The 20,294-nt window shown below is 36.6% G+C and overlaps 1 protein-coding gene across 4 annotated transcripts in view; it reads right to left on the bottom strand.

Annotated features, from left to right (window-relative positions):
* The window catches only part of AHCTF1 (AT hook containing transcription factor 1), a 47,643-nt gene that overhangs the window by 10,394 nt on the left and 16,955 nt on the right, over positions 1–20,294 (bottom strand). For 2 of the 4 annotated variants that reach the window (XM_012731103.1, XM_012731106.1), the window contains exons 13-30: positions 19,917–20,006; positions 17,958–18,098; positions 17,279–17,383; positions 16,476–16,569; positions 14,936–15,059; positions 14,720–14,776; positions 14,124–14,270; positions 13,486–13,673; positions 11,503–11,647; positions 11,294–11,425; positions 10,761–10,908; positions 10,112–10,262; positions 9,735–9,842; positions 7,971–8,163; positions 6,234–6,437; positions 5,325–5,730; positions 3,843–3,966; positions 2,191–2,276 (exon numbers count right to left, since the gene is read on the bottom strand). In XM_012731103.1, the coding sequence (XP_012586557.1) occupies positions 2,191–2,276; positions 3,843–3,966; positions 5,325–5,730; positions 6,234–6,437; positions 7,971–8,163; positions 9,735–9,842; positions 10,112–10,262; positions 10,761–10,908; positions 11,294–11,425; positions 11,503–11,647; positions 13,486–13,673; positions 14,124–14,270; positions 14,720–14,776; positions 14,936–15,059; positions 16,476–16,569; positions 17,279–17,383; positions 17,958–18,098; positions 19,917–20,006 (2,643 nt within the window). The remainder of the gene's footprint in view (positions 1–2,190; positions 2,277–3,842; positions 3,967–5,324; positions 5,731–6,233; positions 6,438–7,970; positions 8,164–9,734; positions 9,843–10,111; positions 10,263–10,760; positions 10,909–11,293; positions 11,426–11,502; positions 11,648–13,485; positions 13,674–14,123; positions 14,271–14,719; positions 14,777–14,935; positions 15,060–16,475; positions 16,570–17,278; positions 17,384–17,957; positions 18,099–19,916; positions 20,007–20,294) is intronic. The other 2 variants (XM_012731104.1, XM_012731105.1) reach the window with 2 other exon arrangements.

Raw genomic sequence — 20,294 nt, 5'->3', positions numbered from 1 at the left:
TTAAAAACTTGTGTTTAACAACAACAAAATCATAAATTTCTTTAAAAAACACCAACTAAGAAAACATATTTTAACACTATTAACAGATAATGAGACTAATATCCCTAGTAGCCAAAGACTGCTTATAATTACAAAATGGAAGAAGTTTTCACCTATCAGTTAGGCAAAGAGGAATGGGACACTGTGCACTGCACCTTCCAATCTCCAGTGTATGGAAGCAGAAAACAGCTGTTATTGGAGACACAATGAACATAAAAAAATGTGTGCATGTTCCTTGACCTGACAAGCCCGTTCTAGCAATCTATCCAAGACAAACACTGATACAGAATGTGCAAAATAATAGCACAAAAATAGTCACTACATAAACGATACAAAAAAACAAAAATGCTAATCAGCCTAAATGTTCAACAATAAGTAACTAGCTAAGCATATACGAACATTTCTGCTACGGAAAATGACTGTAGCCATGGAAAAGGACAGGATTCATCTATTTTAATGACATGAGAAAATGTAAATACACTGTCAAATTAAAAAAAGTTACTTTTGAAAAAATTTTACTGGTAAAAATATGTAATAAATACTTATTGAGCTTTTAACATTACAGCTGTTAAGATTTTACAAAGCAATCAAGGACTAACCCACAGTGTTATATGTACTGAGTGTAGAACTGGGTTATCACTCCAATTTGGTTCAAGTTCTTATTCTTTAACTACCATATTTATTACTTCTGCTAACTTATGGGGAAAACATGCACAAAAATTCTAAATTGTTAATGACAGAGCCCCTGAAACCGGTAGCAAGGTTATAGCGATTTTTAATTTATACTTTAGATAATACTCTTTTTTCATGATTTTCCTATTTCTTTGTTTAAGCAGCATTGCATTATAACATTACACAAGTTTCAGTTGTGCAGTGTTGAAAATTCAGGCATACTTTGTAAGAGTCATCAAAGTATAATGATAGATTAATCTATATCTGATCCATATGCCTGGCATTTTCAGAGTGCTTACAACAAATTATTTGATAGGTACTTGAATTATCATCCCTATTTGGCAGATGAAAATCAATAAACCACCAGTGCAAAGTTGTGTAACAAACTTGCACTGCCTGACCCCTAGTCAGTTAGAATGCTAGACAATACACTTTAATTATTTTACTACAAACTACAGTCATGAGCAACAGTGTAACTTTTCAGCCAACTATGGACTGCACATGACAGTGGCCTCATACACATAATCTACAGGTGTACCAGGCTATCCATCTAGGTTTGTAGAAGTACACCCTACATGCAAGTTCACACAACTACAAAATCACCTTATGACCTATGCATGACTGTTAAGTAGCACGTGATATCAGACATTCTAAATCTGAGGTAAAGGCTGTCTCCACTGAGTCCTGTTCCTAAGGAGACAGTCAGGCTTGAGAGTTGAGAGCATGGCCTCTGCTGCCAGATAGCACCGACCTCTGCGACTATTTTCCAGTAAAAGGCCAATCTTGGTCTTAAATTAGACTAGTTAAGTTGCCTATGCATACATATATGAGTTCCAGAAGATCAAACAGCATGTGTGTAGTCCTGCTGCGAACCGGGAATTTACTTTGCTCTTCTTTGGTGCTCTAAAAAACATTATGTCCAGGCAAGAAATGCTTAGACAAGTTCTGGGTCTAAGTCCTGAGGAGTGTACTTTCTCCAAACTCAACTGCAAGTCTGCTGGGGAAAACTTACCTTCCTTATTCAGCATAGCCAGAGCCTAACCAAGAGGAGGCACTTGGGAAGTAGTGCTCCTTGGAATTAAAAAATGAGTTCTATGTATTTATTAATTTCCCTGAAATAAATTTAGTTTTGCAATTATTTCTCAATAAAAAGGCAGAGTAAGATCTATGGGAGCCAGAAGGCGGAAACAACAGGCACTGTCCTGCTGCGGACTGGCAGATTTACCCTCCGGCACTCGAGTAAAAGCACGGCCACAAAAACCACCGTAAAACCCGAACTGTTAGAACCACAGAGTAACCCAAGCAACCCACGCAGAGCTGATATGCATCCTTGGAATTCTACTTTTAGCCAGGGATGCTGAGAGCAAGGAAGAATGGAGAAAAGGAAGTCTGGATAACAGATTAAGAGCAGAAAACTGCACACAAAACATGGACACGGGAGAATCCTGAAGCCAACATAACGCGTACATTTCCTGTTACCTGCTGTGACTGCAGAGGTGCGGGTTTCAGCTGAGACTAGTCCTTCGTCTCCAGCTGGTACCTTGGCCTGCAGGGTGAGGACTTTCCTTTATAAACAGAAATATAGACTTTAGTATGTAAGAAGTTTCCACCTGCTCTAACCAGCTTTAAATCTACTCTCTTCTACTTGTCATTGTTTATAAAAAATTGTGATTCAGAGCAATACAAGTCCATCATGCAATTTGCAAGTGAACTCAGAAAAAGTAATGCTGTACTTATTTTTCTTATCTACTATTTAGTTGGTAATAATGACATAGTCTCAGTAACAAATAAAATTATAAGTTAGCCAATTTTAAATGATCTGTGTCACAGTCTTCAAATTAGCCTCTCAAATATTAAGGAATCCTTCCAATACTCAGTAGAGTCGGGGCTCAATATTTTCATTTTAACTGCAAGAATACAATGACTCAGAAGAGGGAGGCCAGTGGACCTGCACTGGTATACTCGATGAAGCTGTTAACATGTACGCATGCGTGCGTGTGTGTGTGTGTGTGTCTCCCATCATTTTTTATTCTTTGTTTACAGCATCTGCTTTCTCCCTTCAGTGTAGTCCCTGAAGAGCCCCCCACCAGCTCACTGCGCCCCAGCACCAAGCCCCTGGTGTTCTCCCTCCCTTGTTTAGACCGTCGCCCTGCCCTCCCCAGGTCTGATTTTTAGTTGTCATTGCTGAAATATGTGAACAGTGGGTATCTTTCTATTCTGAGCGGGTCTTTCCCAAAACCTAATTAAAACATGCTGATTTTTTATTATGTGATGGATTGTTCCCTCCCACCCCCCCCCCCCCCAATATTACGAAAACAAAAACAAAAACCTATTATAATGGGTTTGACAAGTAATTGTGACAAGCACGAGGAGCAATCACAGGACAAGAGCTTTGTTCGCTGGAGCTCATCCAGGTGCGTAGTCGCCCTTCTCTCTCTCTCTCTCTCTCTCTCTCTCTCTCTCTCTCATGCGGTAACTGAAGCTGTGATTTATTCTGCATCCTCTACAGCAGTGTCACTGCAAGTGCTGACGTGTGATGTGCTGTGTCTCTTAGACAGTCAGCGGATGACTTCACTGTTACTCAGCTCACCCTCAATGAAGGCAGCAGAGTGTTGACCAAAACGTGTTCGGGACCAGGCAGCAATCTGTCAGATCACACTCTGAGTTAGAACCCTGACGCCACCTAGCATACTGCCTGCATGTAAGCGTTCATGAAATAAACGGATAAGCAGTCATTAAAAACAAAAAGCTTTGCTAGTTCTGTGTCACCACATGGTAGGGAACAACGCTGCCTGAGTGATCTCCCTTATGCTCTACCTGCTGAAGAAGACTTAAACCTCAACATCCTGAAACCACTGGAAACCAGGGCATGGTCTTCAGCAAAATGGAAGTGTCAAAGAATGTAAGTAAGAGGTCTGTCTTAATTCATCATGTCTCTGTGTATCCAAGAAGTATCTGGTACCACTCTAAGGCTTCCTGAGATACCAAGTAACACATAACCGTACCAATAAAACTTCTGTAAAAGGAAACATCACCTACATGGAAGATCTAATAGTTAATCTATACATAGATTATTTTACTACTGGCTCATCTTAAATTTTATTAGTTTGAAGTCTCCTCTAGAAACTTACCCTTCGTGGACGGGTGGCACACACGGAGGGACTGCCACTCCCTGAATGGAGCTCACGTGGTTTAGTTCTGAAAGTGCCTCCTCCGCACCGAAGCGCTCCTTCGTTTCTGCCTCTCCCAATGTGCCTATAAAACACGACATTAAAATGACTTTTCATTAAAAAACTGACACTAAATATTTAGTAATACTCATGGTTATGGATTAGTATTTTCTTAAAAGTCACTGAATCCGCTTTGTACTTTTCGGTTGACTCCCTCGGCATCAGACTGCCAACAGTTCCTTCTAATTCTCTGAACCTATGCAACAGCTTCCCTCAACCAATCCACTCTGGACTTCGAGCTCAGCAGACCCCAGTCAAGTGTTTCACCTAATGGTAACTCACTTGAGTCTTCAACATTCAGAGTGCTAATAACCATTATCATCATTTTACAAGTGAGAACACAGAACCATAAAATCATACTGCAGATCCCCAGTCATAAATCTAGTTAACATTTGAATCTAGCCCATTTTATTCAGGTCTGTGCTACATAATCCTCTGAACAAAATAAATTTCTACTGAGATCTAATCACTTTAAGAATAAATCAAAACACTCCTGAATATCCTCATCTAATATTTATGATTCAAATATTTTAGGGAAACACAGCCTATCAAACAGCAATGCTAACTTCTATATATATGCTATTTGTAAGAATAGACCTAAATTCTTACATCATTTAATGTTTATGGTGTCTGCTTATATTTATAAAATAAAGACTGCAGCGCTAACTGTTCTTATCCTTAGGAGAACTTAGCTCAGGTTATGCAGAAAATACTGCCCCCCCCCCCAAAAAAAACCCCCACCAGATACAGATTTTATATAAGCATTTTGACTTTACAGATTTAAAGTTAGGAGTTGTACTTGTTTGTCTTCCACTAGTATCATAATTAGATTTGTGCAACTAGCACATACACAGAAGCACATCAGCCACACATACAAGTATCTTTTTTGATTGACCAATATAAAGAAGATAAACTCGTGGGCCCTTGGACCAAATTTATTTTGATAGTCAGTAAATTATTTTGGAGGTAGGGTTGGAGAGAAGGAATTTCCTGTTTCTAAGCAGCTTTCTAGAAAGTTGAAGCTGTAGGTAAGTTAAAAATTATAATGGCAATCTAGTCTTTAAAGTCAGTATTATTTCTTATTACTACAGGAAGACCTTCAGGCAGAATCTCATCAGACATCTCATAAATTCATGTTCTTCAAATTTTATTTCCAAATTCAAAAAAGAACTCACAAAAGTTATCACCAAATCTCAAAAATTATCATCAAATCTCATACATATTTATACGAAATCATACCTGTAGGTAGAAAGAACAAAATCTAGAACGTGGTATACTGTGAGCACGTAATTATGTAAGCCTGTTACTTCCCTAAGAGTGGAAAAAATTTCATTGCAAATTTTATTTGTGTCAATGGCCAATTATCTGGAAACGTATTCTTACCGGCTTGCTTCTTCGGTTCTGGAAGAGTTATTTCCAGCTCAAACGCATCTTTATCACCATCCTTCTCAGTTTGCTCAGTTAAATTAACAATTAATTCATTGGAAGAGCTCGATGGTTTTGAGGCCATGAACATATCTTCAAAGTCTTCTGGTGATGGGGCATCCTGATATTCCAAGGTAGTCTGGTCAGATCTGCTTGAGGTGTTGCTGTTTTCTTTGCTCACATCCAATTTCTCTAAATCTTTTGAAGGCGTATCCTGTGACATCACAACAATTTCCTGATGATCCTTTTTAGGACTACTCAGGGGGAAAGGTGCTCTCTTATCTTTGCTCTTCAGCCACTCAGTTTCTGCTGGAACTTCACAGTTATGAAAAGGTGTAACTGCTCTTTTGCTGTCATCTGCAGTCTGTTAAGTAAATGTGTTTTTTTGTGGGGGTGGGTGGGGGGTGGAGAGATTTTTTACTAGTAAAAATCAGTCATGCTGGGTCCTAAGTTACCTATCCTAGTCATGTCAATTCTCTCCAAGCTCTACACTATCACTCCAGTCTCTTCTCAATCAAATTTCACTTTTTCTAAATCCTTACCTGATTAAAATTTAATGGTCAATATTGATTTAGGCAATAAATCAGTTAAAAAAGAACACAGTATGCTAAAAACAAACAAAAAGCCCCCAAACAAGAAGCACTCGGTTGTCTTGATTCCAGCCCCTCTCTGCCCACAGGCAGTTTGTTCAGTGCCTGAGCCCGGTCGCCTATGCTCTATGGGTTCGCTCAGCCAATGACACCCTAGAGATTTCTAAACTAATATCTTCTTATTTCATGATTATCTACAAGATTATATTAAAAACAACGGTAATTACTTAAGCTGATTTACCTAACCACTCTGAAGACTTCTCTGTCTCAAACTCACCTCAGCAGTCCATTTTGTTGTCATGGCTTCTTCCATGAATGAAATCCTAGTTTCTTTAAGTCGTAGAGGAGGAGTAAGAGATGGGCCAGGTGACAGAGGTGGAGATGCTAACGGTGTTGCTCGAAGACCCGATCTCAGGATGGACTGAGGGGTGAACTCAGAAAATCCAGAGGAAGTAACTGACATGGCCAAAGTTTTAGCCTTCTATAACAAAGAGCAAGTGGATTCCACCATCAGCATTTGTAAAAGGCGCACACACATATGTAGATAACTAGCAACCAAGTCAACTAAGGGAGTCGTAAGAGTGATTACATTCTCACCACTAATAAACACATGAATAACCATTTTTGCTACAGATTATTATTTAAAAGAAAGTAAAAAATTCTACTCAGGACATTCTTTATGCAACTTTCTAAAGTAAAGTAGTATCTATAATCATTCTAAAGGCCTTGGTTATTTCTGGTTACAGTAGAAAAAACAAAGTACCAAGACAAAAATATTTAACCAACAACTTGGGAAACTTAGCAAAGAGATGACCGTGTAGATGAGCTGACCTCTGTTAACTGCAGGAAGCTAATCTAAATAAATAAATTATATCTTCAGGAAAAGCTATAATTTCGTCAAATTAACAGAATAGTAACTCATTTATTTGTAAGAATCACCTGAAGACTATAGTGAATAAAGACAATTAGGATAGAAACATTTAGTAGAAATAATCCATTAATTGAATCGCTCCTCCAAGGATTAGTGAACAAATTACTGGGTTCCATTAGATCATTAAATTCCATTAGATCTGTTTCAAGATTGCATTGTTTTTCTAGACTGTACTGACTTAGCAGACAACAAAATTATTCTGATTTAATTTCATTTGAATGTAGTTATAAAGAATGTAAAATGACTGCCTTTTGATAGCTGGAGAGAAAAAAAAAATACTGCATGAGTTATTAAAATTCCAGGGATTTAGTTTTATTAACAGTTTCAACTTCTTTTGAAACTATTTTCAGACTGCCATTTATTGAAGTATCTTTCATTCAACTTAAAAAGAATCCCTTGCTTCTCTACTATAAATATGGAATATTCAGAAAGAAGAGTCTTTCTAAGAACATTGGTCAGGAGCTAGAGAAAAACATGAAAATATTTTATAGATGAAAGAGTAAAAGACTAATATTACCATCATCACAAGTGTAGGTTTCTGGTTTCTCAGCTAATAATTTACCAGAAAGGGTGAAATAAAAAGCAATTTAAAGATAGATCTATTGATATTGATCTTTATGAAGAAAATGGAAGGAGTTATCCTAGATTGAATCAAAGATCACCAAAAGAATCAGAAAATGTAACTGTAGGACTAAAAAAGATTTGATAAAACTGAGTAAAATTAGAACATGAGGTTTAAAAAAAAAACCCCAAACCCCCCTAAGAACATGAAAAGCATTTTCCAAAGGACATACACCAATTCTGTAATAACTACACAAGCATTGGCCTTGTTTTATATTCAGAAAGACAATGTAATTGTGAACCTAAATTGTGTCAAAGGATAAATGTTTCAAACTTTTTAAGACAGTATAAAATTAGTCAACATTTTGAAAAAGATAACCACACACAAAAAAATTTTACAAAGGGGGGAAAATAGACTTAAAAGCCATCAATTACTCAGAGATATTACTTACAAATAATTTCTTCTGCTACTTAAAAAGAACTTACTAGCTTTGTTGTGAATTCTAGGTATTTAATACTCACCTTAACTACAAGAGGAGTTTCAAGTAAATGTAATTCTGAAGCCCTGGAGGTATTCTGGCGTGATTCTTCTGATCGTAAACTTACGGGCAAGGAACTAGATGCCAGGCACAAAGGAAATCTTGGGGGGCTTTGCTGAATAAACCCCAAACACTGTGAAGGCTGGGGGACAGGATGAACAACCAAATCCAGTAGTCTGTAATCAGAATATACATATGAACAGAAAATACCAGGTAGCATTTGTTGAGATAGACTGGGGGGGGGGGTGAAAAAGGGGGGGGGGGGGGAAGGAAGGGATTCCCTGAAGAATTTAATATTCTACCTACTTATTCAGAATTTTATATCCACTGATAAACATATTCACATGCTATCATATATGAAGTTAGGGGCCTTCCTAGTAGCCCAAGGGCTAAAGTCTCAGTGCTATCAAGCTACTGCCAGCCACTGTGGCATGATTTAATCCCTGGCCAGGGAGTGACCCGCATGGCACAGTCCACACGCCCACTGCTCTCCTCAGCAGTGTAATTCAGTCAATCCACCTTTTCGGCCTCCCATTCTGTCTCTGGTGAATCCTCTAAACCCCTGGCTCCACTGGCCTACATCCCAGTTCTTATATGCACAAATAAATAAAAATAATCAATTAACCAAACCCATAAAGTATGTGAAGTTAAGTGTACCACCACCATTATTTCGTGAAGTCAGAAAATTATCGAGCAGCAAGAAAAGTGAACTAGGAATTGTAGTTAACAACTGATGCAATAAATAATACTGTCACCAGCGCACAAATTCTAGTTGACCTACACAGGTTGTAGGTGTCTTCAAATTCTGTAGTTGCAGACAATACACAGATCGCACAAAAGAGTACAGACCCTGACCACAAAGTCAGTCCATCCAATTCACTTACTACCGACCAGAGCAAACCAGCTCGAGAAATACAGAATTAGGGAATGGAATGATTCTTATTAAAAAATATTTACAACTCAATTGGCTTTAAAGGATTCTCAAAGTAATATTTAAATCCTTAGGCCATTAGTCAAAAAACTGTAAACTTTTATTAATGCTTCTTTCTTGAACACCAGATCTATGGAAGTATGAAGAGACCAAGAAAAGTGACTTGTGGAAAAAATCAGTAGTACAGAGAGGAAAACAGAAAGCCATGAGTTTCTCGAAACAATATTTTTATCATTTTCCTGAGGGTAATTAAGAAAACAACCCCACCTTAATTTAATCCAAAAAATAGGAAATTCTTCCAAGCTTTGAAAAATACACGTTATGCACATGTTCTGTATAAATAGTTTTGGTGCCAGTATCAAAAATTTAAATGATTTCATTCCCATAAAGTCATCTTTATCCTTTTTAAAATGTAAACAACAAAAAGTTATATCATGGGCCTCATCAAAAGATGAAGAACATATTAACACTTGTTCTCTGTGACTGAAAGATTGTCAGCATTTTCTCAGCTACTGTTCTTTTAAAAAAAAACACGTTAATTTCATCTTGAATGTAAAACTTCAATTTACCTATGTACTATTCTAAAACCATAGGCTAAGATATAAAAATATTATCACACGTGAAGAAATCATACAAAAATTCTAAGCTTACTGCCAGCAATACAGATTTTCTAAAATAATACAGCCAAAATTATTTGAAACAAACACAAGCCTTAAAAACTCACTCAAAAATACAAACTTAAATTCTAAAGATAATTAAAATTACACTGTGTTTAACTAACATTGTGTCTTTAAGAATAGTTTAATAAATTCTTACCTAGAAATTTTTTGTGAGGCTTTTGAAATTGGTGTTCCAACAAATGCCTCAGGCAGCTCTGGATCTGGGAGAGAATATACTATAGGAGATGGTTCTTCTAGTTTAGGACTACAAAGAAAATTAATATTTAACTTTTGATTATACATCACAAAGAGTAATCAAAGTGCTTTAAGAAGGTGGAGAGGAAGACTTTCATTTTTTACTTTATACTTCGCTGCTTAATTAAAATAACACCACAATCATTTTTAAATTTAAAGACAAAAGATATCCTGTCTTATATAGTAATGACCTCTTATGGCTGGACTGTTAATGAATACTGACAACATCTTAGAAAGGTTAAGACACAGCATCACTATAAAAGATAGAAGAAGACGTACCTATTATAGAGGGAGATGCTATTTTTAGGTTCACTGTTTGTCCAAACCTCTCCAATTTTAGACAAAACATTATTGATGAAAGTAGATCTTGTTAACACAGTCCCTGTTACAGTTTTCTTTGGAACTGCTGATAATGGTTTGGGCCTAGAAACTGTAAAATGAAGAGTGTAGTGTTTAATTTCTAACACAAGGATTTTAATATAAGATTAATATGAACGTTATGAGAGAACATGGAACACAAGATTAAAACTATATTTGATTTAGCAATGTCTATGCAGAAATTTAACAATTTGGGATGTGGGGAGATGGTGAAAGAAAGTCTCACATTTCTTGTGGCAGTTTTGTTTTTATCTAAATGTAACAACCGTTTCAGAAGATAACCATTCAATTTCTTTTCTGGCCAATTAATTTAATGCATTTTTCTTTTTTAACATAAAATTAAAATTTAATTTTAAAATGACTGTGTTTATAGTCCCATGGTTGTATCAAACATTATCTATTACTTTTTGATACTCGTAACTTGGTTACAGGGTTGTTTGTGTAAAAGAAATACCGCACCCTCCATCTCAGATGATATTCCCTGCACGCATGGCCAGATACAGTAACCCACTGCCATAATCCTGGCTGTCATGTTTCAATGAAATTTTACCTTCACGAAGAACTGATGTTGACAGATGGTAGGGCTTTGCTCTCTCAACGGCTAATTTTCGCTGGACTCTAGGAAGGATTTTCCCATACTGGTCTAGTATAGAATTTCGAGCCACTGATCTCTCCCGCAAACGAGGATCACGATCATTCTATTGAACATACCATAATTATTAAAACCCAAGAATATCTTCCTCTAGTAGCATATCCATTCTTCTAATCCCAGGACCTGTACACCTTATTTTATCCTATCAGTTCTTACAAACAGACAGAATTCTACATTTCTCCTATTGAGTCTTCTTCACAACTACGAAAACAATGGCTATCATTTACTAAGCACATACATATAATGCCAACACTACTTTCCAAAGACTTCACAGATAAGAAAACAAAGCTTAGAACAAACTAATAACGGGCCTGACACCTGAAGTCCATGTTCTTATTCTCTAAGCCCTGTGATCGCCAGACTGGAAGCTCTTACATAAAGTCTTCAGTTGCCCTTATTCATTTGTACCTCAAAAGTAAAATGAACTGTACCATGAGATTAATCTTCAGAGTTTGGTTCAGTTTCAAGGCAGGGATATAATTGGCACGTTGCAAATGGTGAACTAAAAGGAATTCGTGGTTCTGAACACTGGTGCTGGACTGCAAAAATCTCACCAAACACTCCTAGGAAGAACAAAATTAATGTGTAAATTACTAACTTGTTCTGAATTTCTGACAAATTCATACAGGTGAGTGATTACCTGCTCTGTGTCTGTGAATGGCAGCTTCAACAAATCCTCCATCAGGCCCGTTTCCTGACAGATTTCATATGTGTGCTTCAGTAACTCTTCTATGTTTAGCCTGGTGGAGTGCTGCCGTAATAAACTCCAAGCCTCAATCATGCACCTGAAATCCGAATTTATCAATGTTTAGTATTCAAAAAAGCTTTTTAAAAATGTTCAAAACAAATTATTCAACCTAAGAAATCGCAAGATAATTTGCACATATAAATAAAATGTGCTATGACAGTTTACTGAATACTAATTATAATGAAGTTTGCTAATGCCAATAGCACAAGTTATAGAAGACATAAATACATTTACGTTACACACAAAAATCCAGTAAGATTGATCATGATTAAAAGAGCAGTTAGAATTTTTTTGAGAAATTGATAACTTTCGAGACAGAAGACAAGGTAGAATAAAAATGCCTAAGCAGAAGCCCTGGTAGTAAAAACCATGAGAATGGAAAAAAAATTGGTGTGAACAAGACATATCTTAAGAATATCGAAAACTTAGGTCTTCATAAAAAAATTTTTCCGCAGTTATAAACCCATTATAAAGCAAAGTAAAAAGACAAATGACAGACAAGAAAATAACGATCTCAAAGGTTAATAGCCATAATATAAAGAATTCTAACAACACATAGAAAAAAACAATGGGCAGGTAGCTGAAACAAAACCTCTCCGTGAAAAGATGTTGCTGCTAAAACGTGATCGAATACATTATGGTTTCTACCTGTGAGATGGATGTGCCGGCATACCACACAACAGTGAGAGGTTAAAATGGCACAAACACTTGGAAAGTTCATTTGCTACAACTACAACTGAAATATCCTTTCACCCTGTAACTTCACATCCAGGATCTTATGAGTTGTGGCAATGCAAAATGTGTGACAACTCATGGTTAAAGACTGAAAATGGCAAAAAAAAAAAAACTGACTTAAGATACCCAGTGATTCACACAACGAACTACTATGCAACAGTCGGAGTACCGAGGCTTTTCATGTACTACTGTGAAATGAATGCCAAAGTATTGAGAAAATGAAAAAATACATTGCAGGAGAAAGTATAAAATGTACTGTTTACCTTTCTAAAAGGGAATACAAACATACGGGTCATCATAAAAGCCATGACTTATCTGTACACAGAAAAGGTCATGACTTTCAACTACCCAATGTATTTGCTAGTGGATAGCATTAGCAGAATCTTGGGAACTACACAGAAGAAATGACACTGATTGGTTTCCTAGGGAAACCAAAAAGGTTTTTTATATGTTTTGAATCAAGTATATACATATCATACTATTCAAAAACAAACAAAAAAATGGGTCACCCTCTTCAACTTACTAAGACTAAAGTTAAAGAGCTGAAAAATTTAAAGTTTTTTTTTTTTTTTACCTCGAATCTACCATTACGCTATGCATCATAATTAATTTTCAAGTATCCTGTAGTATACTTCTCTATTCCTAAAGCCTCTACACTGGATGGCCTGCCTATCCATGGTGATCTTCATTGATGGACATTCCATCACACCTGTGGTTTGGCATACTGATTACTTAGCGCAGACAGATCAAAAATCCCGGTGGCGCGTGTTAACAGCACTATCACGTTATTAGCTACGGTGGACGAGTTCAATTCCTGGCCAGGGAGTGATCCACACATGGCCCAGCAGACCTTTCTTGTCTCACCTGTTGCCGCCTCAGCAGCATATCTCAGTAGATCTGCCCCTTCTGTTCCCTACTCTGTCTCTGATGAATCCTCTCACCTGGGACACCTCTGGCCTACACCCCAGTTCTTATATGCAGAAATAAAATCTTAAAAAAAAAAAAAAAAAAAGAACCCTAAGAATACTATGTAATGAAATCAAACCAAAGTAAAATATTACACAATGCTAATTTCATCAATTGCACTTTACTAATATACATGACCAAGAACTTGTATGTACTTTGAAATCACATACTTACCTATTAAAAAGCAAAACGGTAAGGTGAAGGATAACATCACTACCACTGGACACTGTTGGCTTCATTGTCTGAATGTATCTGAGGGCTTGTCTGTGTTCACCCTGACTCATGAAGGCTTGAATAATCTTTGAGTGTTGCCATGCTACAGGCTTCGCAGTAGCTGGGTGAAACAGAAGATCCAAACCACTCTGTAAAAATTGTAAGAAAATTGATAAAGCAGGCATTATAAGGAAGCAAAACCCAAGAAAAAACAACTTTAAAATAAAAGCTACTTTATGGTACATTTTATTTCTAGATAAAGGCCTACACTTTTGAGATTTTATGAAGACATTGTAATCTAACACCAATTTCAGTATTTACCAATGCTGAAGGCAGTATTTACTCCCTGCCTTCCATGGTTCCCCAACAGCTCTCATAGGTTTAACTGCTTACTTGCTTAGTTTCTTCCTTAGAAAGGAATCTGGCATGGTGAGGTATTTTATTCTTCTATTCTTACTGCGTAACGTGAATTATTAAGTAAACTGAGTTACTTTATAGGAGCAGAATGCATATATTGAATATAAAATTTAATCTGGGAATACAGTTTTCTTGAATGCTGACTGGGAAAGTGTACATTCTACGTGAACTAAGAAACTTACCTCATAATCATTATGATCTATCAACCAAAATCCTTGAATAAGTTTGACCTGGTCCCAAGAAACGGCAAAGGCAGTTGGAAATGATTCAATGGAAGCATTTGTTTTGTTTGGAAAGGAATACATAATATCAAGTAGCAAATAAATTGTCTTTAAAAAAGAGAGAGTTAAGGACAATAAGCAAAGAATAACGTCTACATAGTTATTTATAGTAACAACGGGTCAAAGCCCAGCACTGTGAAGCTAGTGCAGCCACTGTAGTACAAGTCTGGCCCTCAGCCCGGGACTGACCCACAGGGCACAGCAGACCTCTCCTGACCCTGCTTGCTTGCTGCTCCCCTCAGCAGTGTATTTCAGTAGATCTGCCTAGTCTGCTTTCTACTCTGTCTCTGGTGAATCCTCTCAACCCCCCATCCCTGGCCTGTACCCCAGTTCTATAGGCATAAATCTTAAACAAACAAACAAACAAACAAACAAACAAACAACTTCTTTCCAAAATCCACAAAAGCAGACCAGGACTGAATTAAGTATGTAAGGTCCCTACTATGAAATTTTATGATTTTGGTAAAATAATTATTTGATAAACATTTCAAGGATACAACAAAATGTTTGGTTGCTTCAGTCACGTTGTCCAGTAGGTATATGTCAAGTAGTGCCTGTAAAAAGAACAAAAACTTCAGTTCACCTTCTATGTTCATTTATTCATGCTCCCTGTTTATGCCAAGCCTGTGCCAGCTGTAAACAGTTAAGCATGCCTTATCCTCCCCCTCCTCAACTTGTTGTATACTCTTTGAGTGATGTTATTGCAAACCTACATGCAAACTAGTAGGAGGATATTTTCCTGTGCCTCCTTCATCTCGTTTCCACAACTTCTCAATTCGATCTCCTAACTGAGAGACCATTCCATCAATCATCAAGCAATCAGGATTCCACTTCCCTCTGTAATAATTTTGAGAATAATTTTAGTGTCAATTATCATTAAAACAATGAGCCACTGCACTCTCATAGCAATGAGATAGTCGAAAGAGTCTATTAAAAGTAGCAGTTGAGAAAAGAACCCCATTTTTAACATCAACAGAAGTACAGACAGACATAAAGGAGCTCTAATCAAGGAAAATAAGCAGCTGTTAAGTTCTGTCTTCAGCAAGTCATTCAGTCATACTCAAGTCACAGGGAAAAATGTGGTTCAGCCAGTCAAATATCTAATAGGGCTGTTGTATTTTGTAACACCATGAAGAAGTTACACAGATTATGGAAATATGTACGCTGGAAAATACTGTAACTCAAAGTTGGAGAGTTAATAGCTTCAACTTTATCAGCGGGACCTGTCTTTCAACCTCAGTTACTCCTACAGAAAGTATTAACACCTACTACACCAGGTGTAAGTAGATGCAATCCCTGTCGCTTCATCTTAACAGTAATGATAGCAGCAACTACTACTTACAGAGCTCTTTCTTATAAATTAGGCACTTCACAAGGCACATTGCACATATTATTTTGTTTATCCTTATAATGACTTTATAATTTATGTGATAAATAAGATTAGAAAACTTGGCAAATCTCTTCAGATGTACCCCTTAAGGAACAGACAGAATATTTAAATACGCCAAATAAATCTGCCAACTCCGTGTCCACTATCTTAACGCTCTGTTCTCAATTTGCCATGCATCAAAATTACAGCTGGCATAGCCTTTAAAACTGTTTTGCGGGTGGTTCTGAAATAACAAGTCTGCATTCAATGTTTGCGAATCATTGTTTTAAACGAAATGTGCTTCTCAAAAATTCTGTTATTCCATCTTAAGGAAGAAGGCTCTGTAATTCCAGAGGTAAGGCCAACGCCCTAAACACTACTTTCTTTCCTTCTATTACATCTACTTCTTTACTTCAAAAGAACCAACTAGATAATTAGGTTTTCAGAAGGGAGGGGAGAGATAATGAAATTATAAGGAGGGTTGGGGAGGAAGTCCAGTGATGTTATGCAACTGTTAATGGAAAAAATGTAAAATAACGGGTTGATGATACATCTTATGCTGTTATGATAAAGAGCAACTTCTAGTCTTTTTCTGAGTAAGACTTCTCAGAAAGATGCATGCTTACATGACAGAATCTCTTCTAATATATCAATCAGTGGAAACAGTTCACTTAGGAAACAATAAGCAGCTACTCAAGTTCTAAAATAAAGATCAAGGCAAACATGAAGACAAACACAGTAGTTCTGTTAAGAAATCATGACACCTCACTGGAAAGTCCACCCATCTAATTATTTTGCAACATGATGAATTCTCTTTATCCGAAAAAGCTCTGAATTCTTATTGAAGTTTTTCTAAAATGTTGCAGGTTCTGAATGCATTTTACCTTGATAAGCGCTCACATTTCTGCCGACGACTTGTGTAGTAGTTCTGAATTACAGGGTAGTTGTAGCATAACCTTGACAACTGCCCGGCATCATCTAGAGTTTAAAAGAGGGTGCCAGCACGTTAATACTTCTAATATATCCTGGCATTTCACTTTTACACACTGATAATGTACTATAACTTTACAGTGCCACTTGCAGGCTTCTAAAACTCTAGTCATCAAAGAATACCACACATCCGTTTGTTACCAGATGCATAGGTGAGCAAAGTACCTCAAAGCTTGTAACAAGGACTACTGTTAAAACTCCGTTAAAGCTTTTACAGAAAATGATTTATTCCCTTAGACACAAATGATCACTTGAATGCAAGCACTGCTAAATAAAATCTTACGTCTTTCTTGGAACTGCAAGAAGCGGGACACTTTAGAATGGTGCTCTAAACAAATAAACTCTCTATTTCTTGGCATTGGTAAAAGTCTTACATGAAAGGGAATACTGATGACAAATAACACTGGTTTAGAATCATCTTAAAACCCTTAAAGGAAAGGATAAATTAGAGCTGATTATAATTAACCCACTTTCGGGAACCATGTTTTCTCAAGCTTGTTTTCCTTCTGAGTGAGATTCAGTACAGTAAGCGTATGTGTTACAGATGTGGGGGTGATGCCCTAATAGTACAACACAAAGTAAGGGGAAAGTCAAGAATGGAAGAAAACATAAATGAGACGAAAGAAAGATGACCCAAAACATCAGAACACAGTTTACCAAAACCACTTGTTTCAGTGTTGACAGAGTGGGTCCTTACCTAACCCTTCTGGCAAAAGCCCCGAATGGGAGAACCAGAGAAGCACTTGTGCATACTGACAGATGAGCTGGGTGACCATATACTTATTGTGTAAGTCCATAAGACCTAAAGAGAAGAGTCAATAAGAGCTGTTTAACTTCCAATTTACTGACCACAACCAAAACACCAAGGCACTCGAACACGTTTTAAAAGCTATGTAGTTATCTTTAACAGTATGTAATTTTGCACAAAATCTGCCTGAATGATCTGACTGCTAAGATAACCCACTGGAGATGTCAGGTAAACTGGCTGCACTTTCAGTGGTTGCTTTCAGAAGTCAAATTTGCATCACAAATTCAGGCTATTAGTCTGAAATTCAAGCCTTTCAATAAACAGTCATTTTGTTTGAATGACAAAACGAAGGTGCATTATAAAGACCTCTATGAAAACAATTTTACACATAATTCTAAATTTTTTAATTCTACCAGAGTAAATGACTGGAAAAAAACTTCAAGCTAATTCTATGTTCATGGCATATCTAATGATGCAGCATGAAAACAAAAACTGTCAGCACCTGAAACATAATAGCTGCTCTACACTCTAGTACTCTTGAGTCACGGACATTTATATTTGTTATAACCATGAAGGGGGAAAAAAAAACCCAGGAGCAACTTTTATCTATATACAAAAAAGAGCAAACCTCTCTCAGTGATCTCTTGGGCCTCAGTTGCAAAGCAGCTTAAGACTGTGGTAAGGTTGCTAAGAAGCAAATGGCACTGCTGGATAGCCTGTATGGTCTGTGGGTCGATGAAGCGACACGAACCATCAAACAGTGGTGCGCCTTCCGAGACAGAACACAAGGTTAGTTTCGACACATTCGTAAATCTGGATGAATTAAGTTCACAAACACAGAATCTCTCAAATGCCTACTAGCCACAAATACACATTGAGATTTACAAATAAAAACCTGAAGTTGCAAACACTCTTCAACAAACTCAAATGGACAAATTATTTAAAAAACATGTATGAGGAAAACAAAATGTGAGCAGATAACAACATAAATGCTACTTCTTACCTGCCAGAGATTAACTCTCATTCAATGTTTTTCTTTGTTTACATTAGAACCTGTTTTGTGATTAGTATTTCTTTTGCTAATTTATCAGTATGTAGGACCACCTCTGGGAGCTGCATTTTTATTTTTCCCTCTGTGCAAATGCTCCATCACGCCCCACCAAGCCTCCTCCACCAAGACCGCCCTTTCTTTCCCATTTCCTCTACCCCTTCCTCTCTCCTCCTTCCCTCCCTCTGGTAACCAGTAGTTTGTAAAGGGTCTAAGAACTGCTTTTGTGTTTTGCCAATTATATGCTTCTTTTGATATCTACCTTCCAAAGATAAATGACACTATTTGACTCTTTCACTTTCTGGCTTATCTCTTGGCATAGTAACTGACATTCCTTAAGAAACTTTTGTTCCAAGTCAATCTTCAAAGGGGAAAGACTTGATTCGTATCTTAATACAATGAAGTTAATGTTTATTATATGATGCATTGTAGACTCAGCTATCCTTTCACTTCAAACTCAAGACTAAGTAAGTTTTCAAATACAATTTTTGCAGAGAAAAGGGTATTTTAGTTGCTATTGGTTACATCTTTTAGGTAAGATTTAGTTACATTAATGTTTAACATGCAAGTGGTCCAGAAAACAAGTATCTTAATACTAAATCCTTTCTCAAATCAAATTATTCGCCTTGCTTTCAATGTACTTAAAACATGTATCATATTTTTTACATATTACATTTTAGTTAATCTTAGTTTTTAAGAAGAGTCATTGATGCTCAACCCTGAATTCCACATTCTGGAATTCAGAGCATAATAAAACCACACAATTTATGAATTGAGGTGAACTAATTTTTCTTTTTATATAATTTATGTGATCAGTCCTGGCAACAGTTTACTCTAAAAAATAAATATTTTATGCCAATATTGAATAATGAGGTGTTCAGGCTTCTATTATGCAATCAATTCCTAAAATATTTAAGATTTTCAGGTTTATAAGTATGCCCTAAAATAATGTACAACTCCATGTCTATCAACTTATTCAAAAACTCTACGAATAACAAAAGTGTTATTGTTCATTCACCAAGACACAGTAATAATTAATGAAAGCACTTCAAAATAAACAAATTTTATTTTCACACAAAGGGTAATCAAATTACTCTTAATGTGATATTATGCTAACAAGTCAATATTCACAAGATATTTCAAAACAGAGCCAAAGTACACAACACAAAAGTGACTTGCCATGATGTCTATAACCTGTCAGAAAAGGTGCTGCGCTTTCACCCTGCCATTCAGTTCTTTTATATTCATAAACAAACAGAAAATGAGGTAACTGATATACTGATCCTAGTCTATCATCAGCATACTTTAGAAACAAAATTCCTAACATGAAAAATGATGTGTACAACCTGAACCTTGCTCATTAACATGCTGCTAGTTTAACAATTTGTTGCAAAATCTTGGTGAAAATTCTGTCACTCTAATGCAGAAAGAAATAATCTTCTTTTGGGACTTCTTTAGAAGAGCTTGCAATTTCAAAATGATTAATAATTATTAATGCTATGTACCTAAAACCAACCAGTTTCTTAATATTTTACTTACATAGCCTGTCAAATTCTTCTTTTGTGACAATCACTTTATTCCACGTCCATTCGAGAACAAAGCGCAAATTAGCAGCAGAATTGGGTTGTTCTAATTTGGAAAAGTGAAAGAAAAAAATGATTGCTAATCACAAACAGAAAACTAGTAACTTTTCAGTGAAGAAACCTGACAGAAACTACTGTAAGCAAGAGTGAAGTGTTGGCGCCGACATTACTGGAGACAAAACGGTAATGCGCAGCCTTCTCTCTCTCAGTGCTCGTCAGTAGGCAGCACAACATCTGATACTGTACTGCTGTGAAAAAAGTAAAACAACCCTGAGGAAAGGTAAAGCCAAACTTCGGGGCAGTCTGTAAAGTAACAGACTTTATTCTTTTAAAA

The sequence above is a fragment of the Condylura cristata genome, unplaced genomic scaffold, assembly GCF_000260355.1.
Source record: "Condylura cristata isolate star-nosed mole 26May11 unplaced genomic scaffold, ConCri1.0 scaffold00029, whole genome shotgun sequence".
Classification (NCBI taxonomy): domain Eukaryota; kingdom Metazoa; phylum Chordata; class Mammalia; order Eulipotyphla; family Talpidae; genus Condylura; species Condylura cristata.
The sequence above is the reverse complement of the archived record's forward strand: the minus strand, read 5'-3'. Positions and strand labels throughout refer to the sequence as shown.